At 42.6% G+C, this 24172-nt stretch overlaps 1 protein-coding gene across 2 annotated transcripts in view; it reads left to right on the forward strand.

Moving 5' to 3' along the window:
• The window catches only part of SNAPC4 (small nuclear RNA activating complex polypeptide 4), a 267076-nt gene that overhangs the window by 103913 nt on the left and 138991 nt on the right, over positions 1–24172 (forward strand). For both annotated transcript variants that reach the window (XM_085613150.1, XM_085613161.1), the window contains exons 8-10: positions 3312–3416; positions 7272–7344; positions 9628–9792. In XM_085613150.1, the coding sequence (XP_085469276.1) occupies positions 3312–3416; positions 7272–7344; positions 9628–9792 (343 nt within the window). The remainder of the gene's footprint in view (positions 1–3311; positions 3417–7271; positions 7345–9627; positions 9793–24172) is intronic.

Genomic DNA, 24172 nt, shown 5'->3' on the forward strand with positions numbered 1-24172 from the left:
GCTTGACCCAGCGCATGCGCTGGTCTGGCGAGACTTTTTGAGAGGGCTCCAAAAAGTGCTACCAGGCCAGCCTAGAGCTACAGTGCATGTGCGCGGGCGCGTGCGCCGCGCTTGACCGCGATTATTTTCACTTTCGCGGCTGCTTTGATGTGATCACTTTCACTTTCGCGGCCGCACGGCCGCTTGGCATAGCCAATAGGTCTCGCTTTTGGGACCTTGTAAGTATTTAGTTATGCAACTGTAACATGGCTAAACACTTATAAGGTCCCAAAGACGAGACCTATTGGCTATGCCAATGCTTGTGATTAATTGTAAATACTACCAAGACTATTTCAAAAGTTGACCTTTTTCGGGCGAAGTTGCTGTAGTTGAAAATGTAAGAGTTTTTCAGCTTTGGACCTGGGGAATTAACTGACCTATTTACTATATTAGCTCAGCAAATCATATATCTTAGCTACCTAGCCAGGTTAAATCAGTTGCTCTTAATGATTTATAAGTTGAATCAAATTTTATATAACTGGGAATTGTAATTAACTTTTAATATAATTCTATACTGTGCAGCAAAGCTACCTTTTAAAAAGGTACAGAAGTACCCTATACAGAGAGAGTCTCCCTAAGTGTCTCTTTGGAAGTTAGCAGATATTTATGCCGGAAAACGGTCCTGTCTCCAACAAACAAATGTATGGGACATCCCTAATTGTTGCTGTACAACATCTAAATGGAGTGAAGGAGGGGTAAGTGTTACATCATGCCCCGTGTGTCGTGTGTAGAAGAGCAGCGGAGGGGCAGTACAAAGAATTACAAGCTGGACCCGCATTCCTTACACTGCTACTCTTTCTAAGGCGCGTAGAGTTGTAGGTCCATTCCATCACAACGCTGTGCAGTGTGACCAGTGTCAAAAGGAACCTCCGTGCAGGGCTGTTGCGTTTTCACCAGCACCGGTGAAATTAATGCATCGATTCATTTTAGGTTTGAGAAGATCTCTTTATTATTAAATGTCCCCCTTATTTAGGACTCACTATAGATAGCTCCCATACCTAACCACCCATACATACCTACCATATATAACCTACTATACTTGACATACCCAGATTACCATATCAACATCTACCATACCGAACCCACCATACCTTCCTACCTTAAGTAACTTCTATAGCACCATAGCTAGGTTACCATATCAACCTGCCTTAGGTGTCTACCATACCTTTAATACATACCTACCATATGTAACCTACTATACGTACCATACCTAGATTACCATATGAACAGCCACCATACCCAACCCACCATGCCTACCTACCTTAAGTAACTTCTATAACAGCATATCTAGATTAGATTACCAGATTAACCCACTTTACATGTCTACCACACCTACAATACATACCAACCATATGTAACCTACTATACGTACCATACCTAGATAACCATATCAACCTGTTATTCCGGTCTACCATACCTAAGCGACCATGCCTACCTACCTAACATAACTTCTATAAATACCATACCTAGCTGACCATATCAACCTGCCTTACATGTCTACCATACCTACTATATGTAACCTACTATTCCTACCATACCTAACTTAACAAGTCGAATTGCCATACCTGTCTACCATACCTAACCTACCATACCCGACTACCTTATGAAACCTACTATACTTACAATACCTAACTTACCATGTCACCTGCCATACCTGTGTACCATGCCTTACCTACTTACCATAACTGAACTAACTTACCTACTGCCATAGCTACAAAATCGACTTGCAATACCTACCTACCGTTCTTGCTTACTATACCTACCAAACATAGCCTACTTTATCTCAGCTAGCATACAACTATAACTTCACTACCTTACCTTCTATCCCTAACCTATCATACCTAACCTACCTACTTACTTGCCATACATACCTGCCTTAGCTGTCTACCTACTATACCTAAACTAAGATACCTGCCTACCAATTCTATTTACTGGTTTGCCTAATATAACTAACATATCTGGCCAACTATAGCTACCTGTCACACCTGACCTATCATACCTAACCATCCTACACTACTTAACCTAATTGACATAACCTCTTATACTTTCACTTCTTTACCTATCAAATCTACCTACTGTATGTAACTAACAATTCCTATCTACCAGGCCATAACTAGTACGTCTACCAACCCAGCATACCTACAGTGATTTTTCTATAACAGCTTACTTAATTAACACCCCATCAGCCGTGGTCCGTGCAGGTAACAGCGGTGGGGCCACGTTGGGGGGGATTTCGAGGGATGATGCAGAGGGAAAATTCATTTTTTTTTTAACTTTTCCTCTGCATCGTCCCTCGAAATCCCCCCAACGCAGCCCCACCACTGTTACCTGCACTGAACACGGCTGCACCCCATACTTAACCTACAATGCCTACTTTACCCACCTACCATACCCACACACCATACCTAGCCAGCCTATCACATCTTACCTACCATCACCAACCAACTTACTTAGCATACCTGAGCTCCCATCCCAAAGGTACTATAACTAACCTACCTGCACCTCTGTTGTGTATATGTCGCATGCCTGCAATGCAGAGGCGGTTTTATGAAAAGGGGCTAGATAAGTCCTGGGGATCTCTTGTTAGGGTGTAAACTGCCCCAGCCTACTGAAGAAGGCAGAGAACGTGGCCCTACAGTCAGTGCTGCATACTTTGCATATGGAGAAACAGGTTCGAGTCTGGCATCAGGTCAACATCCTGTGATTCTGGGCAAATCACTTATGTCCCCGCGGCTTAAAAAAATGAATGTGACATTGTGTAATGCACCTGGTGCGCACGTAAAGCGCTCCAGTACCTTCAAGTTAAGTTTGTGCTATATATACAAAAAGAAAAGAAACTTCTAGGGGCCGATTCACAGAACTAATCTGAGATAAAATCCTAAATTTACTACTTTTGGTATTCACATAAGTCATTTAGTAGTAGTAAAGTTAGGACTCCTAACTTTACTACTACTAAATGCCTTTTGTGAATACCAAAAGTCATAAAGTTAGGATTTTGTCTCAGTTTAGTAGCAGTAAAGTTAGGAGTCCTAACTTTACTACTACTAAATGATTTTGTCTCAGATTAGTTCTGTGAATCTGCCACCTAGCGTCTAGCTCAAGGGACCTTTCGTAACAACCTAAGGTACTGCATAGGAAAGGCCTTTTGAAGGGCATGAAAATGTAAATGTCATTGCTTCTTTAAAAATAGCTAGACCTATTTTCTTTATTGGCATTTGTTAGTTTTTTGTTGTATTTCAATGAAAGTGTACTCATACTTTTTCTTGAGACAGGCATGAATATCTGACTCAGAAATTGGAAAAAGTAAAGGACGAAATGAACAAGCAAATTGTGGAAAAGCAAATCCGTGAAACCCTAAGAGAAATCGAAGACATAAAGTGAGATACATTTCTTTCACTATTATATCAAGACCTGATCATTTTCTTCTGTCTGCCTTGTTAATTTAAATACCCCTAGACTGTATGTTTAGTTTACTTCAAACTATTTAAACACATTTAGAAACTGAAATAAATGTTCCTGAACTTCCAGTAAATATGTTGTTTTACAGTGCTAAATCTTCCAATTGATGTTCAGTTTCACAGTACTCTGATATTCCAGTTGGACTGTTTTGCATTGTTTTGATGTTTCAATGGATACTCTGTTTCACAGTGCTCTGATCTTCCAAATGATGTTCTTTTTTACAGTGTTCTTATCTTCTAGTGGATCCGTCTTACAGTGCTCCTATAGTCTAAATGATATTCTGTTTCACAGTGCTCAAATGTTTTAATTGATGTTCTGTTTTACAGTACTCTGATGTTCCACTTCATGTGATCTTATAACTAACGTTCTGTTTTTGCTTGGCTCTGTTCTCCCAATTGATGTATCTTAGAATAATTTCAGTTTTATTGGTTTAGTCTGCAAAAAGGTACCTTACAACAATGTCACTTACAACCTGAAGGCTGACTGACTGATAAGATAAACAAATATTATCCCCCACCCCCAATAGAACCCTTCTCCCCAATTATACAGGCAGTGCATCAGTTATATTGGCTGGGCCTTCTATGAATGTAGGTATGTGACCCTTCCGGTATCCCCCTTCTAGCTGGTTGCTCTCTAACGAGCTGGACCCCCCCCAGCACCCTCAGGAGGGGCGATCAAATGTAACAGCGTCTGTTGTTTTGGGCACGTCAGTTCATTGAATTCCAGTGTCTGTAGTCGTATGTAAGGATCCCACATCTCCTGGTAAGTATCTAGTTTGTGTTCTACTATGAGGGTTAGCAGTTCCATACCCAGGATGTACCATAGCCGATGAAGCCACAGCATGTAGCCCGGGATCTTGCCTGAACCCCATTAGGCAAGGATCGTCTGGTGTGCCGCCCCTAGTGCTAGAGCGATTTGTTTGGCCGTGAGGGATTTCAGAGGGTATGTGAGTGGATTAGGCAGCCCTAGGAGCACGTAGGTAGGGAAGCGGCGGAGTTTTGCATCAAAGACGGTGCCTATGTCCTTAAGGACCCTTTCCCAAAAGTGATTTAGTTTGGGGCACTCCCACAGAAGAGTACCAGGGTACCAGAACCCCCACTTCCTCTCCAGCAGTCCCTGCCATGACTTGGGTGCCATTTTTGTGATCTGGTTGGTGTCCAGTACCAGTAGGTAACAAACTTTACTGCTTTCTTGACACTCGTCATGTTACGTGTGGTGTTGTGTGCTCTATAGAATATGGCCTCCCATTCTTTAAATGTGAGGGTCCTCCCTAGCTCCTCTTCCCTGCACAGTTGGTTGGTGCTCTTAGGTTGAGGTGGGGGTTGCCCCAGGTAGAAACACAGTTCGGAGATCTGGCGGCTGTCCTTATCTTTCAGCTCAAGCCATTTTCCGAAGGGTGTCAGAGGGCAGTGGGTACTCAAACAAACAAAGGGATGAGTTACCCAATGTCGAAGGTGCATGTATGGCATACAATCAGCCTCTGTGTGTTAAAGGGGTAATCCCGGTGGCATCAAAGAGATCACCAATCCTTTTACACCCCCCCCCCCCCCCCCCCCACTTGCTAACAATTGATGTATTTTAAGGTGGTTTTGGTACCGTTGCTTGACATTCTCACAGATTTTTTTTGTGTGTGCTTACTGTCCAGTCCTTATTGACTAAGGGCCATATTACCTCTATACCCTATACACCAGCAGGTATCTATACCCACTGTATCGGCAACTCCTGGGGTAGGGGAATTTCATGGGACTATGACTGAGACCCAGAGAGTGCCCTTAGAAAAGAGAAAGTACTGGGGAATCAGGAACACCACAACCTGTTCCCCTGGAAATTGCTAGTCCCAGGTGTGAAAGATGACGGGTATGCTGTGCTCCGGTGTACCTAAGAGTCCTGTTGGACTCTTAATCAAGTCCTAGGTGTCTCGAAGGAGCATCTGTAAATCTGTTGACATTTGTAATGAGGTACATGTCAATTAGATGCAATGTCGGAAATCTTTTAAATCGTAAGGGTGGCAGATCTAATAATGGGCCGGGTTGCAGCTCAGCGTTTTATTTGCATTCCTTGCTGTGCGCATTAACCAAGCAGAGCACAAAGGGGCTATGTGCTCCAGTTTGCAGAAATCCTACCTCGTCAGTCTTCATCGGCCTTGATGCACTCTCTGGATCTCTGGAGGGGGAGGCCTGCAAGGAAGAGCAGATCTCGGACTCTGAATTGGCTTTGGTAATGGGCCAGGTTGGCATCACCGGTTTCTTAACAGGACAGTGATTGCAATGGTAAAAACATGACACCTCACTGAATAGAAACCTAGGTAGTATGGTATAGATAAGGCAGAGAGGAAGCTCAAACATTTTCAGGGTGGGGTCCCAAAAATTAGGAGAACAAAAAGCATATATGTTGCCTTCCAGTTACTGGAGGTAGAATTCACCCACCGCCATAGTGGCAGGCCTGTCCCCTTCCCCTCAGTAATACCATGTAGTGCGCCAAGCATGAAATCGAGAAGTTTTAAGAGGGAATTGGCTTTCTTGCCTTTCTATATGCCACGCCTTAACACTAGCCGTCATGCGACCCCTTCGAATGAAAACTACAGAGCCATTCATACCAGACGTAGGAGCCCTGAACACGCACAATATGAAACGTACATTGGGGATTAGTTGCTCCCCAATTAAATTCCAATCTGAGTTTCTCACCTGCACTGTATCTTCAAGTGATTTTTAAAGAACGCCACACATTTTTACTAACTTCATTTCGCCTTAAGTCTCTTGATTTATTTTTATTTTGGTGGCTTTCCCTACCCAAGGCACATGGTTTCCATCACTTCCACCTTGCCCCTGTTATGGTATCACAGCTCAATGCACTGCACTCTATTTAGTTTTTTTAATACATTTCAAGGAAGACAGTTTTTCCGCTCAGCACTTAGAAAATCTGGGGCTAGGTCTCATGAGCAGGCACCTGCACATCTACAATGCTTGGGAAGTCTGGAGATCTGTTACGCTGTGCTAAATGTCATAACAAGTGCCCTGCAAACCCGTAGGAGTTATTGAGAAATATTGATAAACTGCACTTTTTTATTTTTTTTATTTCTGTGACGTAGGATTGATGTTTAGTATTTTATATTTGGAGACATTTGTAATCCTGATGTATACTTTTATTCTTTTGATATATTTATGTAATTATATGCTTTCTAGTCTGAACTTTTATGACTCTTTGGGGAAGAATAAAGTATTTGATTGATTAGTTGCCCACCGAGGAGGAGCTCCCCTAAGTGACCGGACATGGGTATGCTGATTGGAAAGGTCCAGAGAAGAGAAAGGGTATTTATAACATTCCAGGGACAGCAAGGGGTGGTAAAGAAACTCACAGCGGAATATCTTGGATATTTTATTTAAATTCCAGCTGATTTGTATTCATAATTACGATTTAGTACACATTTACACACACCTCCCTGTCAAAGGTATGTTTGTTACGTGTAATATATAAAAAGTTCTAGGTCCCTCTGGACTCATACTTCCATTTTCATAAGGTGATGGTTAGTTTTCTTTCTCATCCTCTCGCATGGACCCAGTCATTAGAAGTTGGTAATTCCAAGAAACTGATTAACTTAGTATTGGAATTATCTACTATATGATATGACAACTATTTACTTAATGTAAATAGTTGTAGCCCTATTTAATTACCCCATTGATTTCTTGACCGTAGCAAGTTCTAGCTTTTACTAGCTGCCCCAAATTAAAAAAACAGTCTGCTCTTATATTGTTCTGTTTCTTCCTAAAATGTAGCCAGCTGTCCGAGGAGCGATTGATTGGACAAAGAACCGATGAACATGATTGGGAGAAGATTTCAAATATCCATGTAAGTTATTTTAATGCTTTGTGTGCATACTTTCAAATGGAAGGACCGGGGTGGTTGACCCTAAAAATAACTTACATGATGGTTTAAATCGTGGAACCAGCTTTCTGAAAAATTGACAATAGAGCATAACCTAATAACATCTACACATAATATAATGAAATGTGTTTATTTAATGTTGTAGACTCCAGCCCTGGCAGACTTGGCGAACATAGCGTTTGTATTCAAATTCAATTTGCATATAATATTTTTTTTAAATCCATGTAAGTGTACCATTTTAAGTAGCCATACAAAAAGTCATGAAAGATTATCTTTACAATAAAAATTTATACTTGCGTACATACAATATATTAATACTTTATGTTAAAGAATTAATGAGGACCTGCAGACTGTATAGTGCACTGTATCGTATTTGGTCATCTGCTTTGGTATTAGAATCAGGGAACCGGATTCCTAAGATGACCTTTTCAAAGACGAACGCGTCAGCAGCGCCTGAAGCTGGGTATACATCGCTGTCAGACAACGATGAACTAAAGTGGGGTCCATGAGGTGCCTTATGTATACTAAGAATAATCATGCCTCACATGATTATATTTGGCTGATCATAATAATCTAAATAAACTAAGACTTATCTTTTTCACGTTATTTACAATTTCTATATATAAAACTCTCCTCTAACATATTTTACAGTTTTAAAGAAATGTTCTTAATCAGTTTTCAAAATGTATGCTAGCTTCAGTTCTATTGACAAATTTGCTCGAAGGTAAAAAGTTTTTAAAAACTGTATTTTATGTATATTCCTCCCTACAGTTGTGATTGTCGATGGATATGTACTCGTGCACATCCAAAAGAAATTGTTTAATTTTCATTGCTTCCTTGCAAAACTGGATGGGCTGTTTCAAATACATTGACGATAAGTCGAAATTTGCCAAATATTTCTAAGTAGCAAACGAGAACCAGCTAATTATCTTTTGGTTTGCTTTACCTCTTGGCAAACGAATGAAGAGAGGTTCCCTTATAATGAAACAGTCTTTGCTCAATTCACTGTAAACAAGGCCATTCCATGGCTAACTTGTCAAGTGTTCAATCTGCTGCTAGTCTGTTGATTTTGTTGAATATTACGCAATGTTTTTTTTTTTGCAGTAATGTTGTATGTGCAAGGCCTAGGATATTAAGGGCCTGATTACGATGTCGGTCGGAATTGCCTCCGACCGACCTCGCTGCAGAATCGGGACCGACCTGGTCAGTGGTGCTGACCGCATGATTTGGATGTGACCACACATTGTGCAATTGTACACTCCCATTTCCCTGTGGGAGCTTGTGCTGCGGTCGGAAACCGGCCGCATAGAACAAGTCCTCAAAGAGAAATGGGAGTTTGTGTAAATCTCTGCACCGTGTGGCAGGCCCCTTATGGAGCGTGCCACAAGGTGCAGGGATTTACAAGGGGGCACCCTAGGTGCTTCCCAAGCCCACAAACCATAGGCCGCGGAGGCAAGGGGGCCCTGCTAGGGGCCCCCCCAAAGTTGCTTTCCGACAGCCTTTCCATGTCGGAAAGGCTAGCATGGAAATGCTGTGTGAAACCGACAACGTAATACCGAAGGTAGAAACGGCATCCTATGGGATTACGTTACGGTTCTGACTGGCCGACGGGCTCCTTGAGCCCATCGGAAGCCAGACGGAATGACCGGCCGGTTTGACATCCGGTCGGAGGTCAACTCAGGGATGTCGGTCGGAAATCCTCCGACCGACATCAAAATAGGGTCTTAAGTATCTTAGGATAAATAGAATTATATCATATATAATGTTTTGTTTGATTTATAACATGCACAGTGAAGGTATAAGGTAGCACTGGAAGCAAAGTTATATACTCAGGGCTAAAAAGAGCTGTATTATAGTTTGATGGAAAAGGTGAGGTTTCAAAATTTGAGGAGTTCCTAAAAGGATTGACAGTGGTAGAAATATGAATGAAAGTAGTTAGTTTCCGAAAAATATTCTTGGTGAGGTTATTGCCTTTTGACTTTTCCCACTTTTTGTGAAGATCGGTGAAATGAAGCATGAAAAATGAATGCCAGAGCCAATAAAGATTAACGCATGGCTCCTCAGCATTATGTTTGCTAATATATATTTGTTCCTTCTTATTGTAGTGAAATTGCTGAAAAGCTTGGTAAACCATTGTGCTTTATATTCTGGAAAAGGCTCATTGTACATATTCCTGTCTTGTTATTCAGTTTGAACTGGTGTATGTTTCAATGAGTTAAAAATTGTTCCCCTGGTTATGTTTATCAGTTTGAAGGAACCCGCACTGCGAGTGAGCTTCGGAAGTTCTGGCAGAACAGCGAGCATCCGGACATCAATAAAAATGAGTGGAGCGAGGAGGAGGTGGAAACCTTACAAACGGTAGCAGCCACACACAACTGTATGGACTGGCAATCAATTGCCAATGAACTTGAGGTGAGGCCTTCCTAGACCTAAAGCAAAATGTTACCCAGCAAATGTATCAACTTTTCCCTATTCTGAGTGTGTGTGACATAGTCCTTACTTCCTAACCATTTGTATTTTCATTAGGTTACTTGAAAAGATTAACCATCCTGTGTTTCTTTCGATGCCTGTGGACTTCCCTGTTTTTAACTTATTTACTGCAGCAGTTCTCTTTTGATGGGCTGATGTTGCATTGTCAGAGAGCACTTGGATAAATGTTATGTTATGTGGATTTGTAGACAGTATCAGACTACAGAAGGTAGCCGATGTACCATAAGGAGACTCGGGCAATCATCTGTAACATACAACAATGTCTCAAAAGGGTGTTATTCGGAGGTCAAATACATGTAGCACAATTAATTGCTGAGAGTTAAATCAAAGAGGGAGAAAACCAGTGAGACATTTCTTTTGTGGTATTAATTGTATTTTAGTGAATACACATATTGAACATATTAAGCTTCATATGTACAAGCATATGGAATGGTAGCACTGCGTTACATTGAATGGCATGTAACCTGACATATACTGTGCACAAGTGCTCGTGAAGTATTGAGACGGCGCAAGTGACACATGAGAAAGTATGTACAGTGATAGTGACGGGCGTAACACGAAACAAGTGGAGTTAAAATTCACATATTTAGGATACCCTAACAATAAATGATAGTGGATACAAAAATAATCAGATGGGGTATCTTTGAAGGGGTGCCAAGAATTCCGCTGTAGAAGTCGACGGCGTTTCGTCCTGTTGTGGTATTAGGCCATCATCAGGACCAGGTTACAGTTACTTATATGGCAGTGTCGAGAGGGCGCACTTCCAGAATTACAGTGGGGACAACATCCAAAGTGAATAAGGATAGGACCTGCACAGGTGTTGTTGGATGGGACGTTAATTGGGGTCCCAAGACTTTCAGCGAGGGATAGAGGGCATTGCTCGAGTCGCGAAGGCCCAGGTGCTGCTGGTAGGATCACTTGTCGGGATCATCTCAAGGAGGGGAGGCGCATCAGCGGGCTGGCATTAGTCAGGATTTGTAGAGCGCACTTGTCGCCCAAGAGGGTATCCACGCACTAACTGAATGTAGTTGTCTGGTGGGTTGGTCGAAATATAAGTGGTGGTTGACGTAGGTGCACTTGAATATGTGGATGAGAAGTTTGAAGTGGCAGTGTTTCTGGATGGGGATCCGGTGGTGCTCTATGAGGTTAGGCGTGATGTTAGTGAAGTTAATGTGGCATGGGGGGTCGAGGAGGAGTGTCGCAGCGGGATTCTGGATGGTATGGAGTCTGTGGAGGAGGTGGGTAGTATGCGTTGCCGTAGGCCAGTCTGCTTGTAATGAGAGCTTGTTTGATGCTGTGTCTAGAGTTCTGGGGGAACCACTTGAAGATCTTATGCACCATTCGTAGGATGTGGAAGTAGGAGGAGGTAACAGTGTTTATGTGTGATGACCTGGTTAGTTTGTTGTCCAGCATGAATCCAAGATATCTGGCGTGGTCCCTTGAAATAGTTGTGGGATCTAGTTATGTCCTCCACCAGGAGGAATCCCAGTGTGAGCTCTATTTTCTGAAGATCAGCATTTCTTTCTTGTCAGTGTTGAGCTTAAGGCAGTTCTTTTTCATTCAGTTGATCAAGCTAGTCATGCAATTTGTGAAATTATTCCTGGTGGTGTTGGTGTTGTTTGTTAGGGATAAGATGCGCATCGTCGGCGCATGACACAATGTTGAACCCATTTGAAATGATGATATTTACAAGTGGTGTCATGCATATGTTGAAGAGGGTTGGGCTCTGTGAGGATCCTTGCAGGACTCCACAGATGAGTTTCTTGGGTTCCGAGGTGTACGGTAGAAGTCTTACCCTCAGGGTTCTGCCTTTGAGGAATGAGGTTATCCACTTCACCGCTGGTCCTTGCATTCATGTGTGATGTTGTCTTGTAATAAGTGTGTGATGAGAAACCGTGTCAAAGGCCGCAGAGAGGTTGAGTAGGATGAGTGCTTCTGTTTCTCCTTGTTCGAGGATGGCCCAGATGTCGTCTGCAACTATGATGAGTGCTGTTTTGGTGCTGTGGTTGCTGCAGAAAGCCTGACTGTGTTCTGTCCAAGAGTTGATGGAGTTCTAGGTGGCTGGAGAATTGCTTGTTGATTGCCTCCTCCAAGACTGGGAGGGAAGGGTAGCAGCGAAATGGGTCGATAGTTGTAAAGTACACTCGGATTGGCAGAAGGTTTCTTAAGTGGGGTGTTGACTTTTGCATGTTTTCAGCTCTCCAGCAAAGTTGAGGTTTCAATGGAGCAGTTGATGATGGATGTGAGCATGTAGCTGATCGTGGTTCCTCCTTGGTTGGAGATGTAGTGGGAGCACGAGTCCTTGAGGGGCACCTGAGTGGACTGACTTCATGACAGAGGCTGTGTCTTCGTTGGTGAAACTGTTGCAAATGGTTAGATGTTCGTCCTTGATGGTGATAGACAGCTGGTTGATGAGTCCTCTGGGTAGGGCTGTGGATCGAAGTTGCTGTAGCTCTTTGTAATTTTGTTGTAGAAGAAGTAGGAGAGGGCATTGTAGAGTTCTTGTGAGGGGGTGATGGTGTTGGTTGCAGCTGCGGGGTTGGAGAATTCTTTAACAATTGCAAATAGTTCTTTGCAGTTGTTGGAGCTAGTTTCAATTTTCAGCATCAGGGCCATTTTCTTTGTTTTCCTCAATTGGTGATGGTAATGCCTTAGTGCAGCCTTATAGATGCTTCTGGCGGTGGCTTCCCTGCTCGTTCTCCATTTCCTCTTCAGTTGCTTGCTGTAGCATTTGGATTTCCTGAGGTCGTTGGAGTACCAGCTGGCTTGCTTGTTGGTTCTCCTTTCGTTGGTGTTCTTGATGGGTGCAAGGGTATTGGCGCAGTCTGAGATCCATCCTTTGAATTTTCTTATGTTGGTGTCTAGGTTGTTGGTGACGTCAGAAAGTTTAAACTTGTATATGAATTGTGAATTGAATTGCGTGAAGGTGCTTTCCAGCTTGCCGAACTGAGTGCACTTGGAAGTCAGACAATGTTAGTAGAGCGATTTGCTGAAGCAGGTGTTCCCAGTTACCAGTTTGTCTTTTGACTGTCAAGCAAATCTTTAGTTGAACCATATTTGGGCATCATTAGGGATAGAAAAGACAACAAAAACTGCCTAGGTAGAGCCAAGTTGGTAGGAACTGAGTTGGAGCCAGAATCTCTAAAATACAGCAGACAGTGATGTGTTTAAATCACTAAAAAGCAATAGTCTGGAACCTCATTTTGCATCACAAGCAAAAGAAGAATTATACTTGAGTGAGAACTATTTTTCTGCTTTGAAAGTTAAAGTAACACTGAGCATTTCCACAGTCACCGTAATAAGCTGCACTCCTGCAATAGTGTTTATTCAGTTTATGAAACAATTGTTTTTGTAAAACAATTGTTTTTAAACAATAAAAGCAAAATTACAGAGGTCAATTTGAACTCCATCATCAGATTTTAACGGGAAACAGCCTTTACAACGCAAAAATTACCATGCAGTGCCTTTACCATGCATGATTTTACCATGCCGGGGAATTCCATTTAAGGTAAGTATAATTTTGTGTGTGTGTGTTAATGTGTATGTATGTATGTGTATATAGACATTCTTCACCAATTTTCTCTTCACATGGAAGACACCGCACACCAGAGAATGCAAATTATATTATTTTATTGCAAACGTGCAGTTATCACACCCGAACCACCACCAACGCGTTTCAACCTCCACGGGTCTTGCTCTCTCTGGTGTGCGGTGTCTTCCGTGTGAAGAGAAAATTGGTGAAGAATTTAATACGATGACTGGTCCGTCCTCGACACCGAAGAAATATATATATATACACAAATTTAAGGTTGTGAGTTTAGAGTTGGGTAGGGGTTTTAGGTTTAGGGTTGGGTAGGGTAGGAGTTTAGGGATGGCTTGGGGTATAGGGTGGTAAAGGTATTTTAGGGTTTTAGGAGTGGGTAAGGGTATTGGGTGGCAAGGGTATTTTTAGGGTTGGGTAAGGAAATTGGGTGTTAAGGGTATTTTTAGGGTTTAGGGGGTAGGAGTATTGGGTGGTAAGGGTATTTTTAGGGTTTAGCGGTGGGTAAGGGTATTTTTAGGGTACAGGAGTGGGTTCAACTACTGGCTAGTAAGTGTGTATTTAGGGTTAGGTAGGTGTATTAGGTGGTGTGGGTGATAAAAAAAAGGGGTCCCCCAAAAATATTATATATATATATCAAAGAAATACCCTTTCAGGCATAGAGTGACGAATAGATTATGCAAAAAAGAAGCAGAGAACTCTGGGTAGTTCTCAAGTTTAGGTGGAAAGCAGCTCCTGTATGGAGCACTCTCAACACCAGCGACACTCTAGATCTGCTCACCTCAAATGTCTGTTTTTCTATCAAAATCTTTAAGCATAGGTTTAGCACAGTACCATCCACGCCGAGATAGAAAAGGACAAAGTCTTTTGCCATTTGTACAGCAAAGTCTTTAAGCATAGGACTAGCACAGCGCTGTCTATCTCGGCGTGGATGGTACTGTGCTAAACCTATGCTTAAAGATTTTGATAGACAAACAGACATTTGAGGTGAGCAGATCTAGAGTGTCGTTGGTGTTGAGAGTGCTCCATACAGGAGCTGCTTTCCACCTAAACTTGAGAACTACCCAGAGTTCTCTGCTTCTTTTTTGTATATATATATATATATATACATATATATATATATATATATAGTACCTACTGGCGGTCGCCAGTAGGTAGTTATAGTTAGGACCCTGTTTCCATAGGAAAACCGCAACATTCTATTTTGAATAACTTTGGCGCCGGTCGACGAATCCTCGCGAAATTTTCAAAATAGGTGGGGCGCTACGCCCCGCTCCTACCCTGAAAGTCTCGGGGGGATTCGTCAAGCGGGGGCTGAGATAAAAGGGGGGTCCCAAAACGCGTTTTTCCCATGCATTTATCCATAGGACCTTTAGACACAGCTACAGCCCGAACGGCTGAACAGAGTTCCTTGAAATTTGGCAGAGAGGTAGTCTACAGGTCAAGGAAGTGCCTTTTGTAGGTTTGGTGTAAATCTGTTCAGTAGATTCTGAGAAAATAGCCTTTAAATCAATATATATATCTGAGCCAGCTTACGGTGCGCTTACGGTGCGCTTACCGTACGCGTACGGTGACGTGCGCGAGCGCGATTCTGATTGGCTGTTAGATCTTAGTAAACATTCGAATCGGTCGAAACCAGGAAGCGGCGGCCGCCATTTTCTCTATCGCACTCTGAGTGGGGATTAAAAAACAAAGGACAAAAACATGTAAAGGGGCTGTTTAGACAGCTCCTAAGCACCTAGCCATGTTGGGGGAGTCCCCAAAGATCCCCCAAGGCCAAAAACGGAATTTCAATTTTTTCGATAACTTTGCCGATTATGCTTACCGTACGCGTACGGTAAAAAATTTTTTTTAAAAAAATTATCCATACTCTCCCCATCCCATGTGCAAATGGTGCCCGATGGGCACCATTTGTGCATGGCATATCACTTTTGTGAAAAATTAAAATATTACCTTTCACAACGAAGCGCATCATATGTCCTCCATGTGCGCACGGTGCGCAAAGCGCATCGTGCGTACATGGCCCATCTAGCGTAACGTGGGCACGCGGTGCGCGTAGCGCACCGCGTGCCCACCGTGCGTGCACGGCACTAACTGCGTAAAGTGGGCGCGCGGTGCGCGAAGCGCACCGCGTGCTTACTGTGCGCGCACGGTGCACGAAGCGCACCGTGCGCGCACGGAACGAACTGCGTTAAGTGGGCGCGCACGCCACGAATGGCGTAAAGTAACTTAGCATTTAAAAAACCGTACAAATTCACTGAAAAAACCATAGGTTTCACACACGTTATAGTTAGGAATTAGCATTTAAAAAACCTTGCAAATTCACTGAAAAAACCATAGGTTTCACACATGTTATAGTTAGCGGAAATTTTACTGATAAAAAACCAATGAAATTCCCCCGTTATAGTTAGTGCAGGCAACTATAACTCACGCGACCGCAATCTTCTGCTGATGACATATGTGTCTTTATGAAAAAAAAATATTTGTAATATATGTATAGCTAAAAATTTATGGAAGAAGACATGGGCAAATAAGTGTCTAAATACAGTATTAGCATCAGCAGAGGATTGCGGTCGCGTGAGTTATAGTTGCCTGCATTAACTATAACGGGGGAATTTCATTGGTTTTTTATCAGTAAAATTTCCGTTAACTATAACATGTGTGAAACCTATGGTTTTTTCAGTGAATTTGCTAGGTTTTTTAAATGCTAATTCCTAACTATAACGTGTGTGAAACCTATGGTTTTTTCAGTGAATATATATATATATATATATATATATATATTTGAGATGTCATCAGTGATGTCATGAGTGATGTCACTGACCATGTCATGAGTGATGTAATATGTGACGTCATCAGCAGTGCATTGTGGGCGCGCGAGTTATAGTTAGCTGAACTAACTATAACGGGGGAATTTCAATGGTTTTGTACAAGTGAAAAGTCCAGCTAACTATAACACCCCTGAAACCTATGGTTTTTTCAGTGAATTTCTGAGGTTTTTTAAATGCTAATTCCTAACTATAACGTGCCTGAAACCTATGGTTTTTTCTGTGAATTTCAAAGGTTTTTTAAATGCTAATTTCTAACTATGCCTACAGAGATAGGACATGTGAAGAAAGAAGAAAAGATGCACAGAAAGAAAAAAAAGAAGTGCAGAAAGAAGCAACAGAAGTCCTCAAAGACGAAGGAAAGTGCAGGAAGAAGGATAACGTGCAGAAAGAACAAAAAGAAGAGCAGAAAGAAGCCTTGTTGCAAAATCATCCTGTACCCTCAACTTTTTCAGACGGATACTGGTGGTAACTGAGTCTGACTAACCAGTCCTAGAGCCAGTGCTATGTTAAAAGACACTTAGAATACAGTGAAAACACCTACATACTCTAGGGAACATTATGCGTTGGGGTCCCCCTGTGATTAGCATGACCTCCTCTGTAAGCCCCTAGTATATAATAGGGCAGGGGGATTAAAACTACCTCTTAAAACAGGCCACAGGGTGTTTTTGCACACGTTAACTCAGGCCCCGTCCCCTCCCTTCACCACTGTGTAAACACGCCCTGTGTCCATTTTTAGTTGGGAGATTAAGTTCATTTGAATCCTGAGGGTCCCTAGGGGCCAACTAGCCCACTAGGTACCTCCAGTAAGTGCCACAGAGCTGCGTTGCAGAGAGGTGTAAAAAGTGGCACGGCCTGGACCACCTCTCTGCAATGCAGCTCAGTGCCGCTTACTGGAAGCACTTGGTGGGCTAGTTAGCCCCCAGGGGCCCTCAGTATTGAAGGGAAATTATATCCCCAATTTAAAACGTGCCATAGTGTGTGTTTGCACACGTCACCTCAGGCCCTGTCCCCTCCCTTCAGCACTGTGTAAACGCGCCCTGTGGCTGTTCTAAGTTGAGAGATTAAGTCCCCTTGAATCCTAAGGGTCCCTAGGGTCACTAGACCACTAGGTACCTCCAGTAAGCGCCACAGAGCTGCGTTGCAGAGAGGTGTAAAAAGGGGCTTGGCCTCAGAACACCTGTCTGCAGCGCAGCTCCCTGGCGCATACTGGAGATGCCTGTTGGGCTAGTTGGCCCTCAGGGACCCTCAGTATTGAAGAGGAATTAATTCCTCAACTTACAACTCGCCAGGGGGCGCGTTTGCAGAGTGCTGCAAGGAGGGGGCGTCGCTTCCGGCACGATGCCAGTCTTTTATTTATTTTAATTTTTTAAGAAGGGGGGCTGTGTGGTTCCCCATCTTATTCTAATATATTGGCCCTGGTGACCCCATCCCCCAGGGCCTGTCTCCTAATTATATTTTTTTTGACCCCAATCCCCAGGGCCGGCCACTGTTTTTTATTATTTTTTAAAAATATATATTTATAGACACACCTAGGACATGCTGGACAAACCGTACGTACCTATCACCATGACGATTTGCGTGATATTCATTAAAAGGCAACTATGCATACAATGAATCCACGTGGAATGTATTTACACCACTAGTGAAGCTCTGACATGTCTGATGCCCTACCGTGCCTTATCCCGGTAGAGACCCTTGTCGTTTATTTATACAAACACGGGTAGCTATTGACGGGCACATTTAATACACATGCACACCAAGCCATTCAAAGGGGATTCGACAAAAATTCGACCAAAACTATGCAAGAAACCCCCCTCACGATTAATAAAACACACATCCACTGCCGGATGTGTAATACTTTTTATTTTACTCTCTGGAAAGGGGACGAACATCACTTGAGAGTCACAGCGCGCTCCTGGCAGAGCCCAATGCTGAGTTACACCCACCATTGCCTGCTGAGTGCCACACACCTCTGTGTTGTATTCCACTAGCTGGTGCATATGCTATGACACTCTCTAGCCCATGTGCACTGTAACACCACCCCGTGAATATGTCATGCCACACTTGTCTTCGCACGGGTTATATTGCCCCATCTAACATGCCTTCCTCGATGCCTATGTTATAACGCTCAGTGCTATGCCATACATATTACAATCTGGGATCCATATCTTTGTCACAGTGCATATGCAACGTTACACTCCCCAGCACATATTTTATATTACAAATCACTTAGTCTCCCCATGTCTACAACCAAAATGAATTTGTTCTTGTGTGATGTAACCAATGCTCATGTAAAGCACTCCAATACCTGACAAGTCTGCACTATATAACACTGCAAAAACACAAAATAATAAGTGTTTTGCACACTTCTGTCATTGGGCTATATTTGGGCTACATCTGGGTGATTTTGGGCTACATTTGGGCTCTTTTGTCTCCGGTGGCCATTTTGGGAGATTTATTTGTTATGAAGTTTCCTAATTTCCTCATGTACTGCAGTCTCCTCAGTAGGAAATGCTTTCAGTTTTTTACTTTGAGTCCATCATTAAGGTATTCAGATATGTCACACATTTGCCATAAATTCTGAATGTTAGCACTCTAGTTGCTCATTAGATCACTGTAGTAAAACTACTGTTCACCATGGAAGTCTGTTCCTGGTAATAAAAGTGCATGTTTCAGTCTGCATGTCAGAATTTTTTAATGAAATAGAAGAGGATTTGAGAAGTCACTCAAAATGTGCCCTAATTTTCTTTCTTCAGCATTAATCATAATTTCTATGGCAAAATGAACCCCCTCATTGTGTTCCTTTTTAAAATAAATGTTTTAAGTGTTACCAGTTTATTCCAATCAAGATGGCTTCAGGTGTGCCATACTTTTGTCATAATAAAGACAGTAAGCGCTCTAGTTGTTTTTAAGAACACTCTGGGACATTCTGTCATTGGGCTATACTTGGGCTACATCTGGGTGATATTTGGGCTACATTTGGGCTCTTTTGTCTCTGGTGGCCATCTTGGGAGACTTTAGGAAATACTTTCAGTTTTTTACTTTGATTCCATCAAGAAGGGATTCAGATGTGTCACACATTTGCCATAAATTCAGAATGTTAGCACTCTTTTTGCTCATTAGATCACTGTAGTAAAGCTACTGCTCACCAGGGAAAACTGCTGCTGGTATTGAAAGTGCATGTTTCAGTCTGCATGTCAGAATTTTTTAATGAAATAGAAGAGGATTTGAGAAGTCACTCAAAATGTGCCCTAATTTTTCTTTCTGCAGCACTAATCATAATTTTTATGGAAAAATGAAACCTCTCATTTTGTTCCTTTTTAAATTAAATGTTTTAAGAGTTACCACTTTAATCCAAGCAAGATGGCTTCAGGTGTGCCATACGTTTATCATAAGTAGGACTGTTAGCGCTCTAGTTGTTCTTTGGAACACTCTGGGAAGCTGCAGTAGAACACAAAGGAATCAACTGACAGTCTCTGCCCTTGTTGGATGTACATGTTTTACTGAGAATGTCAGACTTCATTCTCACATGACTGAGAAAGATAATGTGAATTTACAGAAAATATGCTCTCAGTTTAGCTTATAGATCACCTTCCAAACCTCTGTGGGAAAAGCATGAGAAAATATTTTTCTCTCAATCATGATATCCCAGCAGAAGGCTTTTCACATGGTGAAATCACCTTAGAACATACCACAATTCCTAAAATGAGTATGGTACCATCAACAAATGATTTATAATGTAACTAAAGTCTTAAAACCTTCTATTAACTGTAATGCTTTTTAATGAGGTGCTATCATGTATATTGGTCCCAAGATGGTTGCCAACACTTCTTGGATGAAGTGCTGACAGCCAATCAGATCTCAGGATGAAATGTGTGGTTAGGCTCCGCCCACATATATATATATGATTTTACTTTTGATTTTCTCAGGAACTACTGAACAGATTGACACCAGACCTGCAAAAGGCACTTCCCTGACCTGAGGACTACCTCTCTGCCAAATTTCAAGTAATTCTGGTCAGCCGTTCGGGCTGTACCTTGGACTAAAGGTCCCTATGGAAAAATGCATGGGGAAAACGCGTTTTGGGACCCCCCTTTTTTCTCGGCCCCCGCTTGACGAATCACCCCGAGACTTTCAGGGTAGGAGCGGAGCGGAGCGCCCCACCTATTTTGAAAATTTTGCGAGGATTCGTCAACCGGCGCCAAAGTTATTCAAAATAGAATGTTGCGGATTTCCTATGGAAACACGGTCCTAACTATAACTATCTACTGGCGACCGCCAGTAGATAATATATATATATATATATATATATATATATATATATATATATATATATATATATATATATATATATAAAACCATGCTCTCTTCTCCTGAAAAGAACGAGCCCTCGCGGGTGCATCAGGGAGCTCGCTTTAATGAGAACCAAGGCGTCGGCATGACGCGTTTCGTCTTAATGACTTTCTCAAATGCCGCCATGGAGTTCAGATTCCCAGGTGTCCGCATTAAGAACATTGATGCCTAGCTACGATTGGACGAGGCATCATGGCAGGTAGAGGGGGGTGTGTCCAGAGACCCGCTAATCCGAGTCTCTTGTCAAGCAGTCAAAACTCGCAAGTGCTCCCCTTGTGGGTGGTGACTGCTTCTTCTCCACTCTACCTCAATCTTGCTGTGGGATAAAGCGACTGTCCTGGACCCTCACCCCGCCGCAGAGATCCCAAATCCAACTTGAAAACATTACCTAAGTAAGCGGCATTTCCTCGTGAAGTCACGATCCATCTGGATGGCAAAATTGTAGTTGGGGAAAGCGGCGGTTTAGCGGTTCCCAAGTCCATTAGGAAAACAACCAAAGCTTGCCACTTTAACCGCTAAACTGCTTTTGGGGTGGGTGCTCTAGTGCGCTGTGGCCGCACACAATTTATAAAAACCATGTTCTCTTCTCCTGAAAAGAACGAGCCCTCGCGGGTGCATCAGGGAGCTCGCTTTAATGAGAACCAAGGCGTCGGCATGACGCGTTTCGTCTTAATGACTTTCTCAAATGCCGCCATGGAGTTCAGATTCCCAGGTGTCCGCATTAAGAACACTGATGCCTAGCTACGATTGGACGAGGCATCATGGCAGGTAGAGGGGGGTGTGTCCAGAGACCCGCTAATCCGAGTCTCTTGTCAAGCAGTCAAAAATCGCAAGTGCTCCCCTTGTGGGTGGTGACTGCTTCTCCTCCACTCTACCTCAATCTTGCTGTGGGATAAAGCGACTGTCCTGGACCCTCACCCCGCCGCAGAGATCCCAAATCCAACTTGAAAACATCACCTAAGTAAGCGGCATTTCCTCGCTAAGTCACGATCCATCTGGATGGCAAAGTTGTAGTTGGGGAAAGCGGCGGTTTAGCTGTTCCCAAGTCCATTAGGAAAACAACCAAAGCTTGCCACTTTAACCACTAAACTGCTTTTGGGGTGGGTGCTCTAGTGCGCTGTGGCCGCACACAATTTATAAAAACCATGCTCTCTTCTCCTGAAAAGAACGAGCCCTCGCGGGTGCATCAGGGAGCTCGCTTTAATGAGAACCAAGGCGTCGGCATGACGCGTTTCGTATATATATATATAAATTCAAACCATGTTTCGCGATGACCTCTGCCTCTGAATGGTGGCGGGCTACCGGCAAGGACGCGACCCTTCGTATCTAAACACTCAATCCTTCTTTCAAAAAGATTGCGCCGAGCCCCAATTTGCTTATTAAAGCGTGCTTTATTCCATCAAGTTTGTGGCAAACAACTCCCTGTTGTTTGCCACAAACTTGATGGAATAAAGCACGCTTTAATAAGCAAATTGGGGCTCGGCGCAATCTTTTTGAAAGAAGGATTGAGTGTTTGGATATATATATATATATATATATATATATATATATATATATAGTCGTTTTTCTCTGATGCACTGATCACACTTTGCACATTATATTGAAGAAAATTATGCGAAAAGAATAAAATTAAAAAAGATTCCCAAAGAGCTACAAACCTGGTGTGGTCTTGATTTGTGGAGTGCTGCCTTTCTGTGCCCCTTGGTCATGGCGGAATATATATATATATCTGTGTAACAATTGCCTTAATTATGCTAATATATCATTTCCATGCATGGTAAAGGCATTCGGGGTAAATATTTGCAAGATAAAAATGTGTGGTAAAAGCATGCGTGGTATTTAGCTGAATTCTAATGTCATACAACCAATTTTAACATCAACTGCATGAACAAATTTCACAACCATAAAAAAATACATAGGTAATCCTTGTGTGCCCTATGAAAGATTCACAGAACATAAAACACTGATGATATGGGAAGAGGCTGCAAAGTGCAACACATCCAAGTATGGTGTAGGAGCAAATGGGTAACATGGTATACATTGGATTTTAGATCAGGAAGGTATAAACAATGATCAAATGGATGGGAAGACATCTGCATAATGACAAAACTGAAGCGACAGAGCAAGTGTGTATGTTGACGTAGATTAGTTTCATAGAATCTTGTAAGCCTTTTTTCACCACATTGGAGAATGGACAGATTGGTACCAGCAGAGGTGTGGGTCGTGTAAAGTAATATGTGTCTGACAGTCCAGGTATCAGTGTATTTGAAGTAAGAAAAGAGAGTTTACATAGACTAGGGGAAGTGACCCTTAGCAAGGATGTGAATGACTTTGGGTATTGTGATTTGGAAAGTAGTGTACTGCCACTATTTACCTTTTGTCAGTCCAGTTGTGTTGTGATAGGTAAACTTTATTTAATCTTAAAGGTCTTTAAGAGGGGTATTACTGATAAAGAAATGAACTACGTGGCCATATTTTTATGCTTGTTCATGGTAGAATCTGTTGCTTACTTCCGGTATTATTCTGAAAGAAACCCACTGGCATCTCTTAGAATCCTGGGCCCGTATTACAAATAGGGAGCACTTGCCATGTTTGTGCCATGGCATATCTTAAAGCAGGTGCACCAGGTGCAAACATGGAAAGTGCGACCACTCAGGAACAATATACTGTCCTCTGGGCAGCTGCGAACTCGCTCTGTTCATGAGAGAAAATCTGTTCTAAAGCTGCTCTGTGTTTCTCTGTGCAGGCGGCAACCCACCTGCTCATTTAAAAAGGGATTAAAGATCCCCTTGCATGCGGGTGCAGTGAATGATTGCGCCCGCCTTCAAGGGGATGTCTGGAGGGTGGCGGGTCCTCTAGAGTGCTGCATTTAGAAGGCGCACGGAAAGTATGCCACATTTTTGTGCCACACTTTCAGTGCGCCTTCTAAAGGCATGTTTGCCTCTGTGCCCATGTCGGTAATAGAGCACAGGTGCAGTGGCAAAGTAATTCCATCATTTGCATGGGGCCACACCCCCAGGCAAATGAGGTAACGCCCTCTAATGATATCACTGGCGCTGTATGTGCGCCAGCGCTATCTGTATTAGAAAAGGAGCCACACTAGCATCTGTGGCCCCATCTGTAATACCAAAGTGCCCCAGGGATACATAGTACAGGCGTAAATGCCTGTTGCACCCCCGTGCACTTGTGCAATATGTTCCCTCGTCATTAATGACTTAATATTAAAAACTTTTACTACACATATGACATAGTGCTTGGAATCATTGAAATAGTAGGTGTAGAAGTATCAAATAGGTATAAAGCATTCCAGTTGAAACTGCATAATTGCAAACAAGTAAGATAGGTTGAGTGCATGCATACAGTTGTAGCCATCTACTGTCCCCGAGATTTCGGAGATAGACATCTTTATACTGGTGTTAACGGAAAATGCCCCCAGTTCCAAATTTGCACTTGATCATTGGAGCAATAAATCAGACATTTGTCTCCAACCAACGTTATCATTTCTTTTATCTATTCACCATGTGTTGGTGCGTTCATTGATTCCACTCTAGCTACTGTCAGGGATGTCAAAAACCAT

The sequence above is a fragment of the Triturus cristatus genome, chromosome 1_2 (assembly GCF_964204655.1).
Source record: "Triturus cristatus chromosome 1_2, aTriCri1.1, whole genome shotgun sequence".
Classification (NCBI taxonomy): Eukaryota; Metazoa; Chordata; class Amphibia; order Caudata; family Salamandridae; genus Triturus; species Triturus cristatus.